Source organism: Halyomorpha halys, unplaced genomic scaffold (assembly GCF_000696795.3).
Source record: "Halyomorpha halys isolate HHAL.00 unplaced genomic scaffold, Hhal_1.1 Scaffold485.1, whole genome shotgun sequence".
Taxonomy (NCBI): domain Eukaryota; kingdom Metazoa; phylum Arthropoda; class Insecta; order Hemiptera; family Pentatomidae; genus Halyomorpha; species Halyomorpha halys.
In genome coordinates, this window is record NW_027114369.1 from 288462 (window position 1) to 310341 (window position 21880).

Sequence of the window (21880 nt, forward strand, 5' to 3'; positions counted from 1 at the left end):
GGCAGGATAAAAATGAAAATATATATATACAATATACTTTCCAAAACAAGGAAAAAACTTGTACTGAGAATACATAAGCTGTTTATTAATAAATCGTTGCCTATGGAACACTACGTGTTATATGTTCCGAACACCCCGGATCAATAATTCCTCCGTATTACTAAAGCTTAAATATAATATTTCTACCAAAAAAGTATATCATTTCTAGCCACCCTTTATTTATATTATTACATTTTGTCATTTCAGAATATGGAACAGTTGTCATCAGAGAGCGTTTTTTATAAATATGAAAGTAGAAGAGCGCGCTTTCTAGACTACGGGTGGCAGAAACGCTACAGAAGAAAATGGTCCTTAGTTTCACTTTCTACGAGGCAATTAATGACCACGAGGTCGGACTTTGATAGTTTGGACGTATTTAGTAACACATTTTTGGAACTCTTACTTTTTTGTTCCACCGTGATGTTATGGGTACCACTATTTTATCAATCTTTCTTATCACGTTCTCCATTGTGCCAAATCCTCTAGCTTGAGATTATTCAAGAAAAATTAATGAATCGCATAATGGATTGTTCATCCTGTTGATTACTCTTTGCAGATGTCTGGAATCGTGATGCTTGCCTTTGGCTTCTACCTTGTGTTTTCCCAGTATGGATGGGCAATGATGACTGGAACTACGATGTATTTGTTAGGGATGGTGTTCCAAACAACTTCAGCTCTGTCCATCCTCACCGCAGCTGGGTTCACCACTACTTTGCTCTATCCTGATATTGAAACACCCAAGAGAGCATTAATTGTAAGTACTACTTCTGCTAGTTTATAGCGCTGCAATCCACGAAGGGTCCTTGCTTCCTCCAGCAGCAACCATTACGTATTCCTATTCTGTTTATCAATGGTAAATAATAAGACAAAACATTGTATCGGTAGATCCAATATCTTAATGAATGCTATTGGTATATAGAAGGAAAATGCTTTTAATTCAATCAGGTGAAATTATAGCACGTTGGAGCTAGGGTCCCATAGTGCTTGGTTCAGAATATATTGGGTTCGATTCCCACCAGGGTCAGTCAATATTTATTTCATGGCGATCCCGAGAAATAAATGTTGACTTTCTCAATCTGGGATTGAATAGGTCCTCAATGGAGAACCTGAGCCAAAATAAATAGAAAATACATTTTATTCAACTTCCTGGAACATTCAAAATAACATAAACGACATGAATTCGCTGATTTGAAATAATTTATCCAGCCAGTTGGCATACAGTACCTGAAGAACGTTTGATTTTTAAATTTTATATTCCTGTAAGATACCAATAGTAAAAATGATATTCCATTCTCCTACAATAATAATTACCTCTTGCCTACCAATGGGTCCTATAAATGAATAAATGTTTATATGAATAATTTATGAGGCCTGCACATACATTTCATTTTTATGATCTGCTTGCTTATTGGGCTTGTACTCGAAAAACATTACCAAAGGAACTAAACTAGGCAGAAAATAGTTTTTTAAAAACCTCCGATCATATCCTATGATATAAAAACCATTTTTCTTCTAAAATATTTAGAATATATTAGTATTGTTCTTTGGTGGAGGGAACTAGTCCGGAAAATGAGCCACCTTTTCCTTTTTACGAATCCCCGGCGACTAGCAGAGTTGCCGTCGCGTACGAACCATGTGGAAGAGTCAAGAGAGTGTATTAACTGCCACAGGTGGGAATCTAACCCACAACGGTTCTAACTGAGCTCTCTAGGACCTACGCCCCAACCACCACGGCCGTCACGTCCCTTAATAACAGCTAAATTCCAATAGACTAAATAAAAAATTACAGACGTCATTCTCTACTCAATAAAATTATTAGGCAAAATACATTGAACCTTCTGGATATGAACGTAAAATAAATGGTTTAAGGAATTCCTTCAGCGGTTTATAAACTAAGTATCTTAGTTTTTTTATAAATGAAAATATTTAAACCAATTACATAATGTAACAAAACTTTAAAGAACTTTATTCTTACAGGCCTTAGGTATTTTGATACTTACTGCATTTCTATTAATAACTGAAATCATAGTTTGTTCATTCTCGAAAGTACACCAACGGCTCAAGACAGAAAATGTTTACAATTCTTTTGTAAATGACTCAGATCATCATACCTTGAGTTCAGAAGACCTAATCATGGCAAGAAGCATGGTGAGTTTGTCACATACAATATAATGCCAACAATACACAAATCAGATAAACCGCAATGAGGTGAGTCATAAAAAATTATCAATTTCTTTTTTTTTAGACATTGTAATCTACTGCTCAGTTTAATGTATTTCTTAAAAGTGGGTTTGGGTGGTTAGTTTTTTTATGGGTATGGTTCTGTTCAAATTGGTAACATATGAAACATGAAGGCACTTATGGATGATTTTATTTGTGAAAAAGTAAGGATAATTAAGATTTTGGCTGGGAAGGATTGGAAGCGAAAGGAATGGCTTAATGAATTCCCAAAGTGAATCGGTCATCAAGAGTAAACAATACCATTGTTAAAATCAAAAGATTTGTACTTTTCTACGTTTAAATTATTTTACTTTTTCTGTTACGATACGTTCTTTCCAAGATAGTAAAACTGCACAATTCACCGTCCAAACCAACCGCGCATTCCTATGCTTCTCACAAGAGGGTGGGAAAATCTCTTGGACTGTATCCAAAACTATCAAAATATTCAAAATTTAAATACGGTCTGACAAATAATTTAGAGCTTCGTAAATTAAATTGTGCTGAAGATGGGCTCATAAGAATGAAAGCTGAATAGCATGAATATAAAAAAATCTATTAAGTAGGCTAGACAAAAAATGTATTTTTATTCATATGAATACGAAATTCACATCTCCAATTATAACATAAGTATATCTTACTTATCTTTTTACCTATTTATTTAAACATATGAAAACCACTAATTTATGATCATTAAAAAATATCATGTATTTTAAATTAATTTAACTCAAAAAATTCTAATTAATAATAAAATTTGTTAATTATTGACGAAGTCAGGAAGGAAAATTACTTTGGAGTATAACAATAAGTATATACTCTCCTCTAATCTGAGCACATTATTTCAGTAACATTCATCTATGTAATGTTTTCTAGCGTGATGAGTTCTAAAGATGATAGTAAAAGGTTTGCCACTCTCGGAGGCCTAATGTGCTAGATTATTCAAAATAGCCGCGGTATATTTTTAGCTTTATAGCTTGTAACTCCTAAGAATTACAAGTAGCCAAAATATATAAGTTAATAAAATATAAAGGATTAAATTGCACAACTTTTGGTATATAACGAGATGTGTATGGAGGTATATGCCATCTTAAATTTTAAAAGGAAACGTAATGTTATTGGCTGGTATAGAGCATTATTTTTATTGATATAAACTCGTATAAAATCAACATCTTACCTTTTTTATTGAGTTACTTATATCCAGGAGTAAAAAGTTTCCGTTTTTTTTGTTTTGTATTTTGTTTCTGTACACTCCCATAAAAGTTACGTTTTTTAGAGAAGGAAATATTTTTTTCAACAGCGAACGTGTATTTTATGTTGAAGATTTAATACTAGAACAGTAAATTATTTTGAAAAGTAGTTATTGAACTATTCTAGGTCATAATATGGAAGGTATATTTTATAAAAGAAAAACATTTTAACTTTCGCACAATAAATAGAAATATTACCAAGCGCACGATAAAAAGTAACAGCAAAGCGTTTAAAAACGTCAATTTTTTTTTTATTTCCAGTAGCAACATTTTGTAAATTTATTTAGGCAAATATGAAAACTACTATTCTTGTTACGGTTAATAATGCATTTTATCCTAATTGGATACTACGAACTCAAGGTAACATCAAACTGCTGCTCCACACCTCTATTGCTCAAAAGGTAAGGGAAGCTGGAAATAAATAAATGTCTGATTCTATTTGACCTACTGATGTCTATAAGGACTTATTTTGAAGTCTTTTAAAAGCACCATAAAGTAGTCTATAATGATTATCTTCCTCAGAATAATGGTTTTTGTGATATTTGCGGAAATATATTCACAAAATGTTGTTTCTCTTTATTTGGGAGACATTTATGTTTAATAAATTTTATCTTGGAGAATATTGAAAGTAAAGGATTCTTTTATTATGGCTCAATTTGGATAATCATTAAGTTCAACTATAAATCAGTAAATAATGGTAGTTCCACCATTTGTAGTTCAATTTATGAATTGACAAAATGTAGTTTATCAACAGATATTTGTGTTTAAAAGCTGTATGTCGGAAAATATTGAACCTAAAATGGTCTATTGGGGTTCAATTTGTAGCACATTAATTGCACTATAAAAAACATTGCAATAAATACTGTCCTAAGCAAAGTAGTTTTCATATTCACCAAAAGAAATTCACAAAATAATTTGTTACCGCATTTTAGTAAACAAATATTGGTTTTGGAAAAACTGTATCTCAGAGATTATTGAACATACAGAACTCTATTAGGGCTCAATTTGAAGTTTGTTAAACTTTTCAAACATTTTAACATAAGAATCCATTGACAGAAATTAATTCACGATTACTTCTAGGTAAAGCCAAATTTTAGCTAGCTCAACTAAATGAGTTTTTTTTTTTTGTAGTCAGTGAAATATAATTCTCCTGTTTTCCCTTGAATTTCTAATATCTAAGACTGAATTAAATTGTGGAACATCCTATTCTATCTGATATACATCAATTTACAGAGTTCTAGGAACACACAACAATTATATATCGTGATGCAAAGAATAATACTTAATCATGCTATGATCTACAGGGATATGAGTGCAAGAACTGGATAAACCAACAATGCGACAAACTATATTTAAAACAAACGGATACTAATACCAATTTTCTTATTGGTTCAGCATGTTTAACATTAGCTATAACTGTAAGTACTTTTATGAATATATTTATATGTATGCTTCGCTACTGCCAGATTTGAGAATGAATACAGATCGACTGAACACTATAAAAGTTTAATAACAATTGTTGAATTTATTTCAAATTAAACTTGAGGCTTGGAAGATGTACATTGTCTCTCATTTTTCATTTCACTTCAAAACTACTTCCAATTAAAATTTGACAGAATTTGAAGCTATTTTCTTATCACTTAAGAAAATAAAACTCCTTAATATAATTAAATTTAATTAACTTAAGGAGTTTCTCAAATAAATCAACTTAATGAAAATACGGTAGATAATTACCAATAAAAATGGAGAAATATTTAAAAGTTTAAATGTGACTAAATCTTAACCTATTTATAGTTCAAAGATAACAAACATCATTTATATGTTATTAATTAAAATCAAAAGAGAAATTTTGATATTTTTAAACAACAGAATTTAATTACTTAAACAAGAAAACAGAATATGGTTTCTCCTCATACTTTGTACAGGCAAAAGAAGATACTCAGCATTTCAACCAGGAAACCTAAATTATAAATCACTATAATTTTATTAATTAAAACTAAAGCCACTTATTTGAAATGTGTGGAATGGAAGGTATTAATGAGCAATAAAATATGAAAATGAAGATTAGAAACTTCCAGCACATAGTATAGTGATGAAACAAAAGAGCCATCCATTTTTCTTCTTAAAAAATTAACTTAACCAAAATATTATAAATAAAAATATCCAATATTAAGCAATGAGGTTAAAAAAAAAAAAGAAAACTTAAGTACTACATTCTAAATTAAAAAAAGTAAAACTTTGAGAATACTAAGTTATTACCTAACTATTACTTATTAACTATTTTTGATAGAGATATTAATTTCGACTATATAAAAAATGTTTATAGTTTTAATTAATTAAGATGTAGCTTTATGACATTAAATTTAGTGTATAACAATAATTCCTGCTTCAGATTATTGTGGCCCCAGTACTGGTTTTTGTTTATCGAACAACAGTTCATAAGATTACACGAGTTCAACCAACTAGAGAATTTTCTATTCATTCAGTACAAGAAAATAATACAGAATCTTCTTATCATTCAATACAAGGAAATAATCATTCACCACAGCTAGATCTTGATGATCAACCTGATACATTGAGTAAGAACTGAGTCTGGGTCAACAACGTTAGGAATCAACTTAATTTAACAAATAAAGGTGAATAAACAGAAAATCTTATATTAAATTATAAATATAAGTCATTTGTTAGGAAAAAAATGTACAGAATAACTAACTTTGCAGGCAAATAACTGAGGAAACTTGGTAAAAAATTTGGTTAATTTTTGTAGAGGATAATAATGTTGTATTGTCGTAGATTTTTAGTCAAGAAACTCCTCCTTCTTAACAAGTAGCTCTACACATTGGAAAGTAGCCACAATAAAAAAAAGGAAAACATTAATATATAAATTATATTTTATATTTATATTTTGACTTTCAAAATCACTTGCTAGAAAAGTTGGATGAAGTGGGTTGTAATTCTTTCTCATTCATAATAATAAATACTTACGGAGCATTCCTGTGAATCCTATGTGTGGACAATACTTGGAACATTTTTATAATGCTTAAATAAATCTTTAACATCAGGGGCTTCAAACTGATACATAATTTTTATTTAAATATATTTTTCAACAGTTTAAATTGACCTCATTAGTACTTTATAAGGACTAAAATTATCAAATTAATAAATCTTATAGAAATAATTAAACTAGGAAGATATGATTTCAGATGAAAAGACTGGAGCTGCAGATTCAACTACATTTATCTCAAATATGGCATTATCACTTTATATTTCTGGAATGTCCTGGAGTTCTCATATCTCCAAGAGTCCATAAATTGATGCTAAGAGCTCAATGATTTGAACAAAAAATTTGACATTTTTGCTCATGTCATTGCGGCACTGCTCCTGACTCAAAGTTACAAAGGCGATGCCTAAACACTCTTGGTTGCCGCAGCCTCTATGAATCCAAACAATCCAAGTTGTGAATGGGTCAGTCAAGTGACTGATTTCAACACTCAAATTACAAAGTATTTTTAAAGGGAGCAGGTAGTTCAGTAAGGTGCTGTGCTACTAACTCCTAGGCCCAGGTTCGAATTCAGCTGTTGCAGATAATTTTTAATATTATTCTGCTACATTAGTCATGGGTCAACTATGTGGGTTTGGAAACCCCTCTGAGGCCCACACAGTCTCTTTAAAGTAGGTACTGTTAATTAGAAAAAACTTGGTGGTTTAGTGTAATTAGGAACATATCACCTCCGTGCACAACTGCAGTTTAAGAAATAGTACTTCCTTACAAAGTAATAAACTCTTGGCCTTTCATGGTATGTAGCAGTACAGGTTTTTATTTATTTTGAATTTTTTCCCCCTCCCCTCGTCCTACCCTCCTAAAAAATAATAAAATAAGAATACATTAAAATAAAATATTTATTGAATACATTCCACAATTTTTAAAAATTATAAATAAATAACATACATATTAATATATAGATAATAAATACAAACAAATTTTACAATAAAATATAACAATAAATTTTAATAATCTTATGAATTTAGAATATTTGGTTCAGAAATAATTTCACTTTCAGATTGACTATTAAGCTTGCTATTCTCAGCATCTATATTTCCAGGAGGTGGGATATCATTTTCTTCTGGCAAATTATGAGCACTGTCATTTTGAAGAACGCCATTATCAATTTTAGTAACACTGGCATCATTTAGATGACCTTGTTTCTTGAAAAGAGAATCATCAACATCCTTTTCCAACCCATTTTCTGTTTCAGTTCTTTGCTGTTCACTTGTTCGCCTGCTCCTCTGTCCACTTTGACAAGCTAAGGAAGCAGATGACAACACGAGTGCAACTTGTTCAGCAGTCGGGCATCCGATTTGTATGATTTCATCAGCTGAATAACAGCATGATATCAATATTTGATGCAGCCTTGTAAACCATCCAATAACATTATTCTAAAATAAAAGAACAGAATTAATTATCTGAAAATGAGATTTCATATTTTACACGAAAACTGTTGAGTATTCAAACAATTTAAATTTGACATAATCCTCAACTCAAAATTACCTCTATTCAATAGGTACAAACAACATTCCTTTATCAGAGATCAGAATGAAAAGCTAGAGGATATATTCTATTCAAAAGCAAATATCATGGTAACTAAATATAGAAAAATAAGCATGCAGTTGCATTGAAACCTGCTTAACCCCTGTGTAATGTATTATTATAGCTCAAAAAAATATTAACCTTTCTTAAATGACTCGTGCAATTTTATTAGGTTTGATATATAGCTGAACTGTCCAATATTTTGGGTTTACTCCTCCACAAAATTCTTTTTAAAACTAACATTTTTTTTTTCAATTTATTTCCCAGAATTCAGCTTAAAGCATGTCTTAAAGATAATTGCAACTTAGCAAATTCATTCGATCTATTCAAATGAAATACATTTATTATTTTCAATAATTACTTTTCTAAAAAAAAAAATTACGAATTTTTGAGATAAAACACTATAGCAAACACTACTGATATTCTATTAAAAAAACTAAACAAATATATTATTATTCTACAAAGTTTTATTACCTTTATCGGTGTATACAAAATGAACTCAGTATTTTTGTTGGCTAGGTAAAGATGCATAGTAGCCTGAATGCTTCCAAGCTTTGATTTTATTCCTTTCAGACCATTTTTCACTAACTGTGCCACTTCTGTTGGCTTCCCCCATGTTTCTTTCTTAACAGATTCTCTTGAAACCCATCTCTCTGCCTGATAATAATAAATTTAAAATTTCGTTAACATTTTCACTTGTTTAAAAAAAAATAGTAACTATACAACTAGAATATAAAGACACATAGGTACAGGATGTTCATATGTGTGAATTGGGTCCTACTTTGATGTGCACTGTTATTGTATTTAATAAATAAATTATATAATACAAAACAGTATTTTTTCTTAAATTATCTCAATTCTTAAATCACCTAAATTTTAAAATTTTTTCGTTTTATGTTAACCCTTTAATAGTTGAATAAAATACTACCTAGTGAAAGTTTAAGATGTAAGAGGTTCTAAGAAAAAAAAAAGTTAATACACATCTTATTTCACAGGATCGGTTTTAGGAGGTTACAGAACCAAGTAAGACTTGAGATATCGAAACCAAAATATTTAAAGAAATTTATGTAGAGTAAAACTGTAAAGATAAAAAAAATGTATTATTATTTATAAAACTATGTTTTTAATAGTTTACAAATCAATATAAAATAATTATACTTTAATAAAAACAAAACAATATAATACTAATAAAACAATATAATACTGATAAAACAATAACATATATTTATGTATAAAAACGTTGAGACAAAATCACATAGCCCATAGACTGATTCAATACTTATAACTACTATAAAGTTCTCCCTAAAATATGAAAATTTGAGTAATTCAAAATCAGATAAAGAAAAAATAAAGTAATAATTAAAATAAAAGAATATAATTATAAACTATAGAGATGATTGAAAACATTGTTCAACCAACTCTGGATGCAACCCACATAATGTGGTTGGAACAGGCTGGAGCGGTTAAAGGGTTAAGCACTTTATATTTTCCATCTGGAATATATAAATAGATCTGTCACAAGTGCTGTTATGAATTCTTACACCATCAGTAATGAAGTATCCAATAACACATACCAGGAACAGGAATGTTTCATAACAGAATGAAGAAGTCAGTAAGTAAAGAAAGCTCACAAGGCAACATTTCAATGCAGCTAATAGAACTCTAAGACATTCTGTGTTAAAAATTGGATAGGAATGTAGTTAGATCAACAAAATTCTTCAAGCCATGCGAAGAGGAGGGACTGGTTACACTGAGGGCTTATAATCAATACAATATAGGGGTGTCAAGAAAAATATGTTAGAACATGAAACATATAGTGAAAAATTTTTGATTCTAGGGACAAACATTTTTTTCACTTCCAACAAATAACTTTAAAACAATCTAATGTTTTCTCCACGATTGAGTAAATCAATTTATCATTCACAATAAATATGATGGATGCAAATTAAAAACCGGGTACAGTTAGATTTGAATTAAGGAAAATGAAATGTATATAATAATTAAAAAATGAGTCATCACTAATATATAAAATTAATCAAAATTTTTAAACTAATGTATTACCAATGAGATAAAACCTAAGTTATTAAAAAATTACCTTGTCAAGAAATTCTTTAAATCCAGGCAAAAGATGGTTGGTAGCATGAGCAATAAAGGCTTCACAAGATGTTTTCAACCGCCGATCCACATCTTTTCTTGAGTCTAGAAGATGTTCTCTAACTTGAGGAGAACCATCCAACAGAAATTGAAGAAGGGCATTGTTTGAAGAAAGGGAAAAGACCTGAGTTCTTTTGTTGTATAATTGGAATGCTAAATATTTAACAAAAATGGAAATAAGACACTTAATCGCTCCAAGAGAATGAGATTATAGTAATGAGAATCATCAGCTAATAGCTAGCAAAAAAAATCAAGATTTCTCTCTCTAGTTAGTAAAGGGAACATAGTACCTGCAGTTTTCATTTTACTGAAGTCTAAAGCAACTTCTTTTACAGTAAAATCAACTTGAAATGGTGCTATCTGCTCTCGCAAAATTAGAAGATGCTTGATTTGGAACATTTCTCCATCCAGAGGTGACTAAAAGCAAATTGAGAACTTTACACAAATGTTAATGAATTCATAAACAAAATAAGTTATTTCTTCAAGATGACAAATATTATTAAATTTTATGACTGTTTGAGTGTAGCTTTCAATACCTTATTAGTCGAAATTTGAGCTGCTGCTACAGAAATTGCTTCAATGCATATAGAAATAGCTTCCTGTGAAATTCCTTGAAAAGTAGATCTTTCAAGACACCTATACAACCTGCTAAGACATAAAAGTGTTCTGCGGAGCGGTGGATACCACATTCCATGAAGATCTGCTGGACTACCTGGAACAATTAATAAAATAAATAAATTAATATATTGACCAAACAAAATAGGAAGATAGCCATTATTGTTAAAAAATAGAAAATTTACAGAGACAATAGGGTACGACTAACATTTCTTAAAACTTTTCTCAGGCTTAAGGAAGAAGAAAATTTGCTATAGTACACTCAACACACAATTTTCACTTGCCACACTACTTTGAGTCTAAATTAATCCTCGTTTGTTCCAGAACAGATATTGCTATATAATTCACTGTAGCAATACGTTCACAAACTAATTTTCCAAATGAGCCTATCAGTCAACAGATTGATTAATTCCAGTATTTACATTTTTCAGAAAAGTACTTTTATTAATATTTCTCGTTGTTAAATTTTAACATTTTTCTCATAGCAAAAGTATGGCTGAAATATAAAAATATAACAGTTTACTGGAATTTACATTCTGCTCTGAAGCATTTATTCATTGCTTCATTTTCAAAGAATCAATATGGAAAATACTAAGAATGCTTTTATGGAGTTAGTCATATTGTCAACTGAAAGGCTTATAAATAGCTATTATTATTATAATGTAGCTTAAATAAAATTTAAAAAGTAACTATTTAATCTATGGTGAGATGAAAAGATTTATCAGACTAGAAAAACTCATCTGTTGACCAGTTATCAGTCAAACTTGTGTTAGAACAGACCTTTCTTGAGATCTGGAAAAGGGTTCTACATTACCAAATTAGATGAATGATAATTACTAGTATTTCCTGCAGCCTGATGACTGATCCTGGCTACTTCTTGGGAAGCAAGTGAAGCAGTGGAATCACAGCGACTAAGTGATGCCATTTCTTGTTCTTGCAACGATTCAGCAATTTGCTGCAAAAATATATTATATAACAATATATAATAAAAATTATTTTTTTCTTCTTACATGTTGGTTGAAAATACTTTTTAACATTTAATAATAATAAGTAATACATCAAAAATTGAACCTGCATCATGTGTAATTTCTCGGGATATGCTAAGTCACCAGGTGAGGGAGAATAACCAGCCACATCTGTTCTTAAATAAAGCAGAGCTCTGAAGACCAACCTTTCCTGAACATCATGCAACAACTGTTCAGCAACACTCCCAAAAGCAGCCAGAGCATCTTCTATAATTCAAAGATAAAATAAAATACTTATAAACTTATGCTATAATTAAAACCAAAATCATAATAAGTAATGTTTGTTTCTTACTATTCGTGCTGACTTGCTCATGAAGTAATTCCAATCTGAGAATTGAACATAATTCTGCTAAAGACTCTAAATGTTTCATATGTATAACTAGAGGTCGAACCTTATCATAAACACTAGTACAGATTCTTTCCAAGTATCGGCTACAATAAAGAAACATGATTTTTTAATCTGGATGACAATAATAACTATATAAAATAAATTGAAAATTTCAGACTAAAATATTAACTGTTAATAGGAATCACAAATATTTGGAATTATAATTATAAAATAATTTCTAATTCTTTTAAATGTTACTTAATATTTTTAGAGGATTCATTTAACCATGATAACTAAATCATGAAGAGATTTTAACCATTCTTGACAAGATTAAGCCATTAACCAATCTATAACTTTTATCATATATATAAATAGTTTACCATATAATTTAAAATATGAAGACAGTCAGAGTTGTGGTCAAAAAGGGTAATAAATAGTTGAAAACTATTTTGTTCTTTTTTACCGCAACCCTCACCATCTTCTAAATATTATAACTTCTATCCTGTTAAGTAAAAGTAAGTATTCAATAATATAATTTCCATTAAAAAAATCTTTTTATTTTAACATTAGCGACATATTTTCACAAGCATGTTTAATAAAAAATTGAAGTAAAAATCTTTCTTTTCAAGAGTATGTTCTAAACAGACTTCCATTTTCACTTTAGATGTAAACGTCTTCTTTATTTATGTTTTTTTCATCAGACAGCTAATTTAACAGAAAAAAAATGTTTGCTCATAGCTGTGCTTGGAGCATGGAGTCTCCCTGCCTTAATTAACCACTGAGTTACCCCACTTCCACTGATTAATGCTAATAAAAATACTATTTCTAAACTTAAGAATAAATAATAATAAACCAAAACATAAGACAGAACTTACTAAAACACTTCACTAGGTGTTGAGAAAAATTGTGTATAAAGTGCATGTTCATCTAGGGAAACATGAAGCAGAAAAGCCGATGCGGATCTTAGTAAGGCACATGTGTCCTTTTCATTAGACAAATCATCTAAAGTCCGTTTTACACTTGGCCCAATCAAGCTTTCTCTTTCTGTGACATACATTTCTTGACATTCGACCAGCACTTCATTATAACTGAAATTATTTTTACAAATTAAATAATAACATCTAATATCTAAACAATATAAACTGAAATAATATTTACTGACTCTTGGAAGACATCTACCCTGGCTTCGAGAGCTGCCAAAAGTGGCCTCAAATTAACAGCAGCAGACTGAAACTTAGCATAATGGTAAGCTTGGCTAGCAGATGCCTGCTGCGATGCTAATGCTAGTCCAGAGCCAACATTACTTCGGACAAGAGCCAAAACCCTTCGTAAGCATTGCCAATATCTGGACATATAAGCATGACTCTCCCGAAAAGTAACCTAGCAAGTTAATATAGAAATCAGATAAAATAATTTAAAAATCTAATAGATAGAGTTTTCTTCATATCTATACTACTTACGTGCTCTTGGTGGTATTTAATATGGTCATTTAACTGGTCTAATACAGTATCCAAATTATTATTATGAATGGATAATGTAGAATTATCCAAAGATTGTACAAATTTATCAAGAGATTTGAATCTGTTTAACCTCTCTTTTATTGCTTCCTTCTTTTGAATTAATTTCATCTAGAAACAATTAAAATTAATTAAATATAAATTAATAGGGTAATAAAAGTTAAATCTTCCATAAGTTATCAATCATCAACAGTAAATTTATCTTTTACTGTAATTCACTGGGTAAGCGATGGACAGAATTTTAAATAACTAATTGTAAAAAATCATTTAAAGAAATTTTTAAACTAATACATGTTCCCCAACCACTAAATAATAAATAATTATTCAACCATGGGCTATTATTTTGGTTAACCCACTGTAAAAAATAAAAAATATAGTTATGAAAAATAAAGAGTATCGAGGAGAGTTCAATATATTTAATTATTTTAATATTAATATTTGATTTAACTATTTTTTTTATTATTATTCTTAAAAGAAAGAGAATTTTATGGAGAAGTGATGAATCACAATTATGATTCTTAAATTCTTACTAGAACATTAATAAAAGTTATTTAAAAAAATGAGAGTTTTCTAAACTCTGGATTGGGTCCCATGTTTTAAAGCCCAAAAGAAATCTGTTTTTGAGATAGAGCACGAATTAGGCACGTGTCAAACATTATTCTAAGGTTAGCTTCCCAAGCGCTATGGTTCCACGGAATATTTATGTGGCAATTGAGTGAACAGCTGAGCCCATTTTTATTTTTTATGGCTCAAATTACTCAACTAGACAGTATCAATGTTTTGAAACAAGTCAATGATTGTATAAAATCTGTTTTCTGTCCATCTATGCTTATAAATAATATTTTGAACTAAAGACAACCAATTCTTAGGTTTTATTTCTCAAATTACAGTAGTATTCCAAATATTTACAATCTTAGCATACTAAAAGTATATATTTCAAAAGATACCTGATCAGAAATTAATTCTTCACTGACTTGGTGCAATGAATTTGTTTTATCTGACACTAACTGGTATTCATGACTGAGTTCACGTAAATTTTTGAGGCACTTTTCAACCTAAAAATACTAAACATTATAAAAATATGCAATAAAAAAATACATATATATACATATGTAGTGTTTCATTTTATTTTTTTATAGGTTAATAATTATTAAGATAATATCAACTCCCTGATGAAATGATATATATATATATCATTTCATCAGGGAGTGTTATGAGATTATAAGGTCTGAAATTTCACTGTCAATAAATCAATAGGTATGTCATGTGTCATAAAGTGTTACTACTTGTACATGCACAGATAGTTGATAGCACTACCAACTATCTAGTAAATACTGATACTACAAAAATACTGCCACAATGGCAAATTTTCCAGGGAAAGGTGTAGTCTTGAACATTTTGCTCATATTGGGAAACAAACGTGATATTTCATTAGTTTTATGTACCTTCTGTTAACCCTTTTTTGTTGTTATTGCCGCTTGTTTTTTGCATTTTTTGTGCATTTTGCTTACCTGGACACATCCTGCGTTTCTTATTTTAAATCATGAACCGAGGCAAGATCTTAGATCTTTTACGAAATCTAGATTCTTCAGCCCAAGATGTAGAGCTACAATTTACAATTTAAATTTGCATTGAGCTTACAACATTGAATTTCAATAAGGGTCAGTGAAAGAGGATATGTAACCAACAATTGGCAGTATCAGTATCAAATCAAACTTCATACAGAAAACAAAAATAGGTTTTCTCGGATATTTTCTACTCTTTTAAATAACAAAAATGTTTTTTTCAAATTAACCTACTTACTTGATGATTATCTATATTTTCATAATCCTAAAAAATAATTAGAACTAGTAAATCAATAAACCAAAAGTACAAATAAACAATCGGCTTTGGTCAATATTGATCAGTTAAATTTAAAAAACAAACTATGTAGTAGTGCCCTGATTCAAGTTTTAATTTTAAATAGTAATCATAGCCTCGATTACTTATTCAAATCCAGTATTATTATAATTCTTGATTTTAAAATATAACTTTTTCTGCCACCCATATATATAATAGTTTCACTAACTAATTAATAGCATTAAAAACTATGTAATTGAGTAATTCTATGCTCAAAGTTTTTAATGCATGTAAGATTGTAATGTTTTTCATTAAAAGTACAGTATATCAACCACATTTCTGAAACAACAATTTTTTAAATAAAATACTGAATATAATTGTACAAGCCAAATACCTGAATTAGAAGACTATTACATTCATTTCTTTGTTTTTCTAAGTAATCCAAATAGTTGACATACACCGCATCTTCTCTTTCCAGCCAGTTATTTTCCTCTTTAGAGTACCAGGCTAAGAACTGTAATAAGCAGTACTAAAATAGTTTATGTTACAAATTTGATAACTAAACACAATTTGAAAAAGACCTACATCTCTAGAATTTTCTATAACAGCAGGTAATTCTTCTTTAGTATTACTTGACAGTTCTTCCTCTACAGTATCCTCTTTAGATGTGTTCAGCTAGATAACAAAATGTTTATTAAGTTAAAACAGAAGGTCTAATAAATTTTACTGGAGTATAAATAAAATAAAACCTTATAAAAAGGACCAATTTCTTTGATTTCTTGGCAAAGATCTAAAACTATGTTACGTTGTAAATTACTCAAAGGGGCTAAGGGATCATTCGGACGCTCCCAATTATAAATTAAATTATTAGCTTCAGATGACAAATTAACATCAGTCATCTTTCTTTAACCTGATAACATGTATACGCTATCAGATATAAACTTGTAAACAGAAGCGGCCAATTATCAAGTTGTATGTTTATAACCTTTCCCATTAAAATGATTTCTATTTATTTATATTTCTGAAAAAAATAATCTATCAACTTTATTTAATTTAAGATATTTAAATAATTTTTGATACAATTTTTTACATAGATTAAATCGTTAAAACTAGTAATTTATGCAGTTAGAGATCTAGGCAGCTTCTGATAAAACCACTGCCATTTGTGTTCACTTTCTTTCATTTTGTGTCGCGTGGTCTTCACTCCTGGAAGATGGTAAGAAATTTTTAGATCTAATTTCATCTTATGTTATACTTTATTTGGTATAACTAATTCGTTTTAATATTACAGTCGGCCCACAAAACATTCAAGATAAAGCAAAAGCTCGCCAAGAAGCTGAAGCAAAACCGACCTATCCCACAATGGGTCAGGATGAGAACTGGTAACACTATCAGGTTAGTAAATATGTTATTGCTTTAATAAATAATCACTATTTTGGAAGTCCATAAACTGCAAAGCTGTTATTTTTACATTATCTTATTGCTTTTAATTTTAAATATATTTTTTCCTTAACTTAACTGTTCTTAGTACACTGAATCTTATGACAAATCTTGCACTGCATTTTTCCATTCTTTTTTTTTTCTGCTTGTGAACCTTTGTATTTTTAATGGTACCAGTAATAGTACATTATCTAATTAAAGAAAACGTGTATGATGGATGGTAACATACTACTGTAATTCATGTTTTGTAATTGGTCAACCATTCCGAAATTTCAGAATAATTGTGTATACTATCTTTATGAGGAGAAATTGTCAGTAGACTGTGGTCTCTGCCATAACCACTTCCTTTTTTATTAAATTTTGGCTCAGTAATTTCTGTTTGAACTTTTAAATTGACTCAATCATTATCTTACCATCTTATGATATTGATCCCATGAGAACTTAAAATTGAAATTCTGATGTTAATGGTGATACCCTGTAGTTTTTATAATTGTTAACTAAGTGGTACTGTTCTATTTAGTGTTGTTTATTACAGTATATACTCCTTTAATTCCCTGCTTTAAAAGTGGTCAGTTTACCAAAACACTTGAAAACATCAATAGTGGAAGCAAAATATTTTGATTTCTGAAGTTAGTTAGGACGTGTTCATTCATAAGAATGATAATTCAATAGGTTTATAATGTTCGAACTGGTATGTGACCTCAGTTGATAAAGACCACTGTGAATAGCAATTATTGGGCTTACAAGAGAAAAAACATTTTACATATCATATGCAGCTACGTGTGTGGGAATGCCAATTTCATAGAAACTTTAGTGATATTAAACCTCTGCACTCTAGGTGTTAACATATATTCTATGTAATTTTGAGAAGGGAGGGATTATTGTATCCTGGCCTTGCTTTGCTCTGCTTGTATTTAATGGTTATTATGTACTAATTGTGTCCGTTTGATATTGTTGATTATAATAAGAGGATTAAAAAGGACAAAAACTTAAAGAAACCTTAAGTAAAGTAGACAAACATATTAATTGGGGGGGGGGGTTCATGTAGAATTTATTTTTACAATCTGTTGAAATCCTAACTTATGATTTTTCACTTAATTCGAAAATTGGAAATAATTTTTTTTTACTAATCGCATTCATGAAAATAATTTGTTACTCCCTACAATGTTATACTTATTGGAAAGCTGGATTTCTGCACTTCCTTGTCTTATTAGTTTTTTATCTGTAAATAGGGAAAAAAAAAAAAAGTTTTAAATAAAGAAAACCTCAAAATTTTTGTTATTTCCACGTTTTTAATTTATCTATGAACATACAGTATGTTCCATTTCTTGGAGTTTAGATGGCCCAGAACTCTGCTTGTGTTTTTGTAGATTGTTGGAGTTTGCAATTTGCAACCTACATTGAAAAAAATCAAAGGCTAGAGATAAATATTTTCTGTGAGAAAATTTAGTTTTTCAGTTGCTGTATAAATTTGTTTTTATGATATTTTTGGGATGCAAAAAACAAATATCAACTTTATTCTCCCTTCCTCTTCCCAAAAAAATACTTATATAATCCATTCATCTATACACGCGGTCAATCATTAATCTTCCAACGTATATATTTCGTCCTACTTAAGGTCATTTAGTCTAAATTATTTCAATATTGTTCTCTTATTATGGCAAAGGGTGATTTTAATATATCTATCAATTACTTAATCATACTATTAAGTACTGCCTAATTTATATTTTTCTGAATCTGCCTGTAAACTATTTATTGTTCAAAATTTCATTGATTCTGTTGAAAATGTTTAAAATTGTCTAGATAATCTAATAACCAATGACAATCTAACTTATACTATTGAGAGAGTTACTATTTTATTCTATTTAATGTTTTAAAGTACATTTGGTGTTATTATTATTGTTGCATTTAACATTGTAACCCGTTTATATAAAAAAGTATGATGCCTGCATTACTTACCAAAAAATGAAACCCTCATAAACTTCGGGTTACTCAGGTTCACTCAACCCTTCAAGTTTGAACTACAATAGGGTTTAAGGATTGGTCCTGTCTATAATTTTGTTTCATTTATTTATGAATGCTTCGGTGCTTGCTTTTTCAATCAGATTTTTTCAACTTATCAAGTTTTTTCTGTACAAATGTTACCATCTAAAGCAATATAAATTATAGAACTTGACTCATTCATAACTAAAATTCATGAATTTCTTTTTGCCCACAGTAATTTATGCCCCTATTTTATTCTCTTTTTATTTTAAATTACATTTGCTATTATAATTATTGTTGCATTTAACACTTCTTTTCTGTTTACAGATATAATGCCAAGAGGCGTCACTGGAGGCGTACCAAGCTCAAGCTTTAAGTGTTGGAAGAAGTCATGTGTTACATTGGTTTCAAATAACTACTTTATAAGCTAATAAAAAAAATAAATGTTTTTTTTAATTTAAAGAAATTTCATTATTTAATATTCCTGATTCTTTTTTAATGCTTGATAACTTTAACTTAAAACTTTTCATGGGTGAATCCATATTTAATTTATAATAAAACATACAAATTTTAAATTGTAAGTTGAATAAACTTGTCATTAAAAACATAATACACTAAGTTTTATTTACATGCCAATCTCCATTTCTGCTTCTCATGTCAAAAATTCATATCCTACCAAACTGTTAGTAAAACTGTCTGTTTCTCTAGCTAGTACATTTTGGTTTTGCAACATTTTAATTTTCATTTAGAACTTATTCATGAGAAATTGAGATTTAGACCTGTTATGACATCCATAGGCATTTAGTAGTTCTGGGCTTCATATCATGCTTCAATTTTAATAGTGCTATTTTAGTGTTAGTCAGTAAAATTGACCAAGATTTTTTTTTTAATAGTTTTAACCCCTGGTGATGCTTCCTCAAATTTCAAATGTTTAGTTATGAAGCTGGAATATGCAGCTTTCTTCACTCATTGGATTCCATTCCTTGGATTTGGTTCATTATCCTGCAAGAATTCCTTTATTTATTTTTGTCCCACCTTGCCTATTAGCCAATATAGGTTTCACAGCAGTGGGAAGCAATGCATGCCTGTGTTAACCTACTACAACCATCATAAAAATGAACATTAATTTTCAATAGCTATGTATACAGTTTGCTCTTCTCTCAGCCGCTATCCTTGTATGTAGTTCTACTTCATCAATAGTTTCTTTGACAAGACGTAAAGCTCTTTTTCTCTCAGCAGCTTAGCCCTCTGCCAATGTAGACGAGTACAATATGCTTGGCGATCTTGATTAATTGAAGTGCTGGATTTCTTACTGATCTCAATTCCTATATGTTTCACTTACATGCAAGTTATACTACAAAATGTTGACATGCAATTAAATTAACGAATAAACATCTCTCAGACAAAAGTTTTCCTCTCCCCATGGCTTGAAAGTCCCACTGCAAAATAAAATGGTCACTGAGTTGTGGGAACATTTTTAGTTTCTCAATTTCCTCCAAGCATTGCCATTATTTACTCTGAATGGTCACACTGAAAAAAACAAAACAATCTTTAATAGGAATGATGTCATTTCTACATAGCTGAATATTTTTTTGACAAATAAAGGTGCTTTTGTTGTGTTGTTTTATTTTTGCATTCAATATGTACTCTGTTATATTGGGATATTGTAATAAGTAATAGTCTACAAAGTAGTGGCAACTGTAGTTGCTCCAGTTGTGTAGACTATATCAGATTAATGGTAAAAATGATCAATTTCTTTTTCCATTAAAAATAGTACCATTTTGAATACTTGTGAAAGATCTCAGGAAAAAGCTTAATAATATATCCATGAAAAGTTTAGTGAGAAAATGCTTCTGCAAAATTTGAAGAAAAAAAGTCAAAATCATAGCCATGTCAAGATTTCCAGGGCAGATCTAAGCTCCAATAACACCATCAGGAATTTACAATAAAAATTTTAATGCTGTTTATATATAGCATCAATAATAATGCAGATGCTGATTGGTTTGTAGTAATAAGAATTTTATTACTTATTTAAGTATTTAAAAACATACTTATTCCTGCCGACGTTACCACCTGAAAATCAGAAACACCGGCAGGAATAAATAATTTTTTTTTTACCATTTTCTACACTTATTTATCTACACCTCATAAAAATGTAATATTTGTTTGACCCTTATCTTATCTAAGGTTCTTTACCGATTCACATGCTTTTTTTTTTTAAAAAATGTTCGGTGACGTCCTGGGGAAATTTAAAGTTATTGAAATCCTCGATATATCCAGTACGAAGTAAGGTATGGCAAAGATTTGTACATAACTCAAATGTATACAATTTTTTAATGCCTGCGTGTATATAAAACATAAATATAATAGATTGAATATTATCTGAAGTTAATAAGAATTGAGCGGTATTGATGACGAACGAAGTTTTACGCTGTTAAACAAAATAGAACGTAGAAAAGTATACATTCTTTTATATAATATATATGTGACAAAATGAAAGGCTAAGAAAATATTGGAAAAAGTACACATTATTTGCGCATAACTCAAAAAATATATATTTTTTGGTCAATCGTATCCCTAAGGTAATTATTATAATATAGGTATAGGTAATTATACCTAAACTATAAAAAAATTACCTAAATCGGACATGCCTGTTTTTTAAATGTTGTAGGTCGTCCTAGAAATGTTCTAGCTATTGAAGAAATCCTCGATTTTTCCAGCAGATAAAAAGTTATGAACAAAAGTTATGAAATAAAACTTTATTTGCGTCAAATTAAAAAAATATACAGTTTTTAATATACCATATTTGTGGTAATGTGAAAGATAATTAAATTATTTAAAGACTTTTCCGGAAGAGTAACCCAAAGTACAGGATGGGATTTGATAAA

The 21880-nt window shown here is 29.6% G+C and overlaps 3 protein-coding genes across 3 annotated transcripts; 2 read left to right on the forward strand and 1 right to left on the reverse strand.

Moving 5' to 3' along the window:
* Positions 1 to 246: 246 nt before the first annotated feature.
* On the forward strand, positions 247 to 7891 carry LOC106683462 (uncharacterized; the record flags this gene model as incomplete). Its single annotated transcript, XM_014424958.3, is given in 6 exon segments — positions 247 to 468; positions 596 to 793; positions 2017 to 2187; positions 4808 to 4921; positions 5896 to 6139; positions 7760 to 7891. Coding segments are annotated over 5 exon segments (903 nt in total), but the record flags the coding sequence as incomplete, so codon positions are not given.
* Cog3 (conserved oligomeric Golgi complex subunit 3) lies at positions 7390 to 16544 on the reverse strand. Its single transcript, XM_014424957.3, has 15 exons — positions 16319 to 16544; positions 16155 to 16244; positions 15964 to 16083; positions 14678 to 14785; positions 13674 to 13841; positions 13376 to 13593; positions 13089 to 13301; positions 12178 to 12317; positions 11932 to 12092; positions 11698 to 11815; positions 10782 to 10957; positions 10536 to 10662; positions 10187 to 10398; positions 8566 to 8748; positions 7390 to 7940 (listed from the first exon to the last, which is right to left on the reverse strand). The coding sequence occupies exons 1-15, from the start codon at positions 16466 to 16468 to the stop codon at positions 7521 to 7523; spliced, it is 2604 nt and encodes an 867-aa protein (XP_014280443.1). The 5' UTR covers positions 16469 to 16544; the 3' UTR covers positions 7390 to 7520.
* A 91-nt stretch (positions 16545 to 16635) lies between these two features.
* RpL39 (ribosomal protein L39) lies at positions 16636 to 19458 on the forward strand. The gene is made up of 3 exons (XM_014424959.2): positions 16636 to 16785; positions 16861 to 16964; positions 19320 to 19458. The coding sequence occupies exons 1-3, from the start codon at positions 16783 to 16785 to the stop codon at positions 19366 to 19368; spliced, it is 156 nt and encodes a 51-aa protein (XP_014280445.1). The 5' UTR covers positions 16636 to 16782; the 3' UTR covers positions 19369 to 19458.
* The last annotated feature ends 2422 nt before the right edge of the window (positions 19459 to 21880 follow it).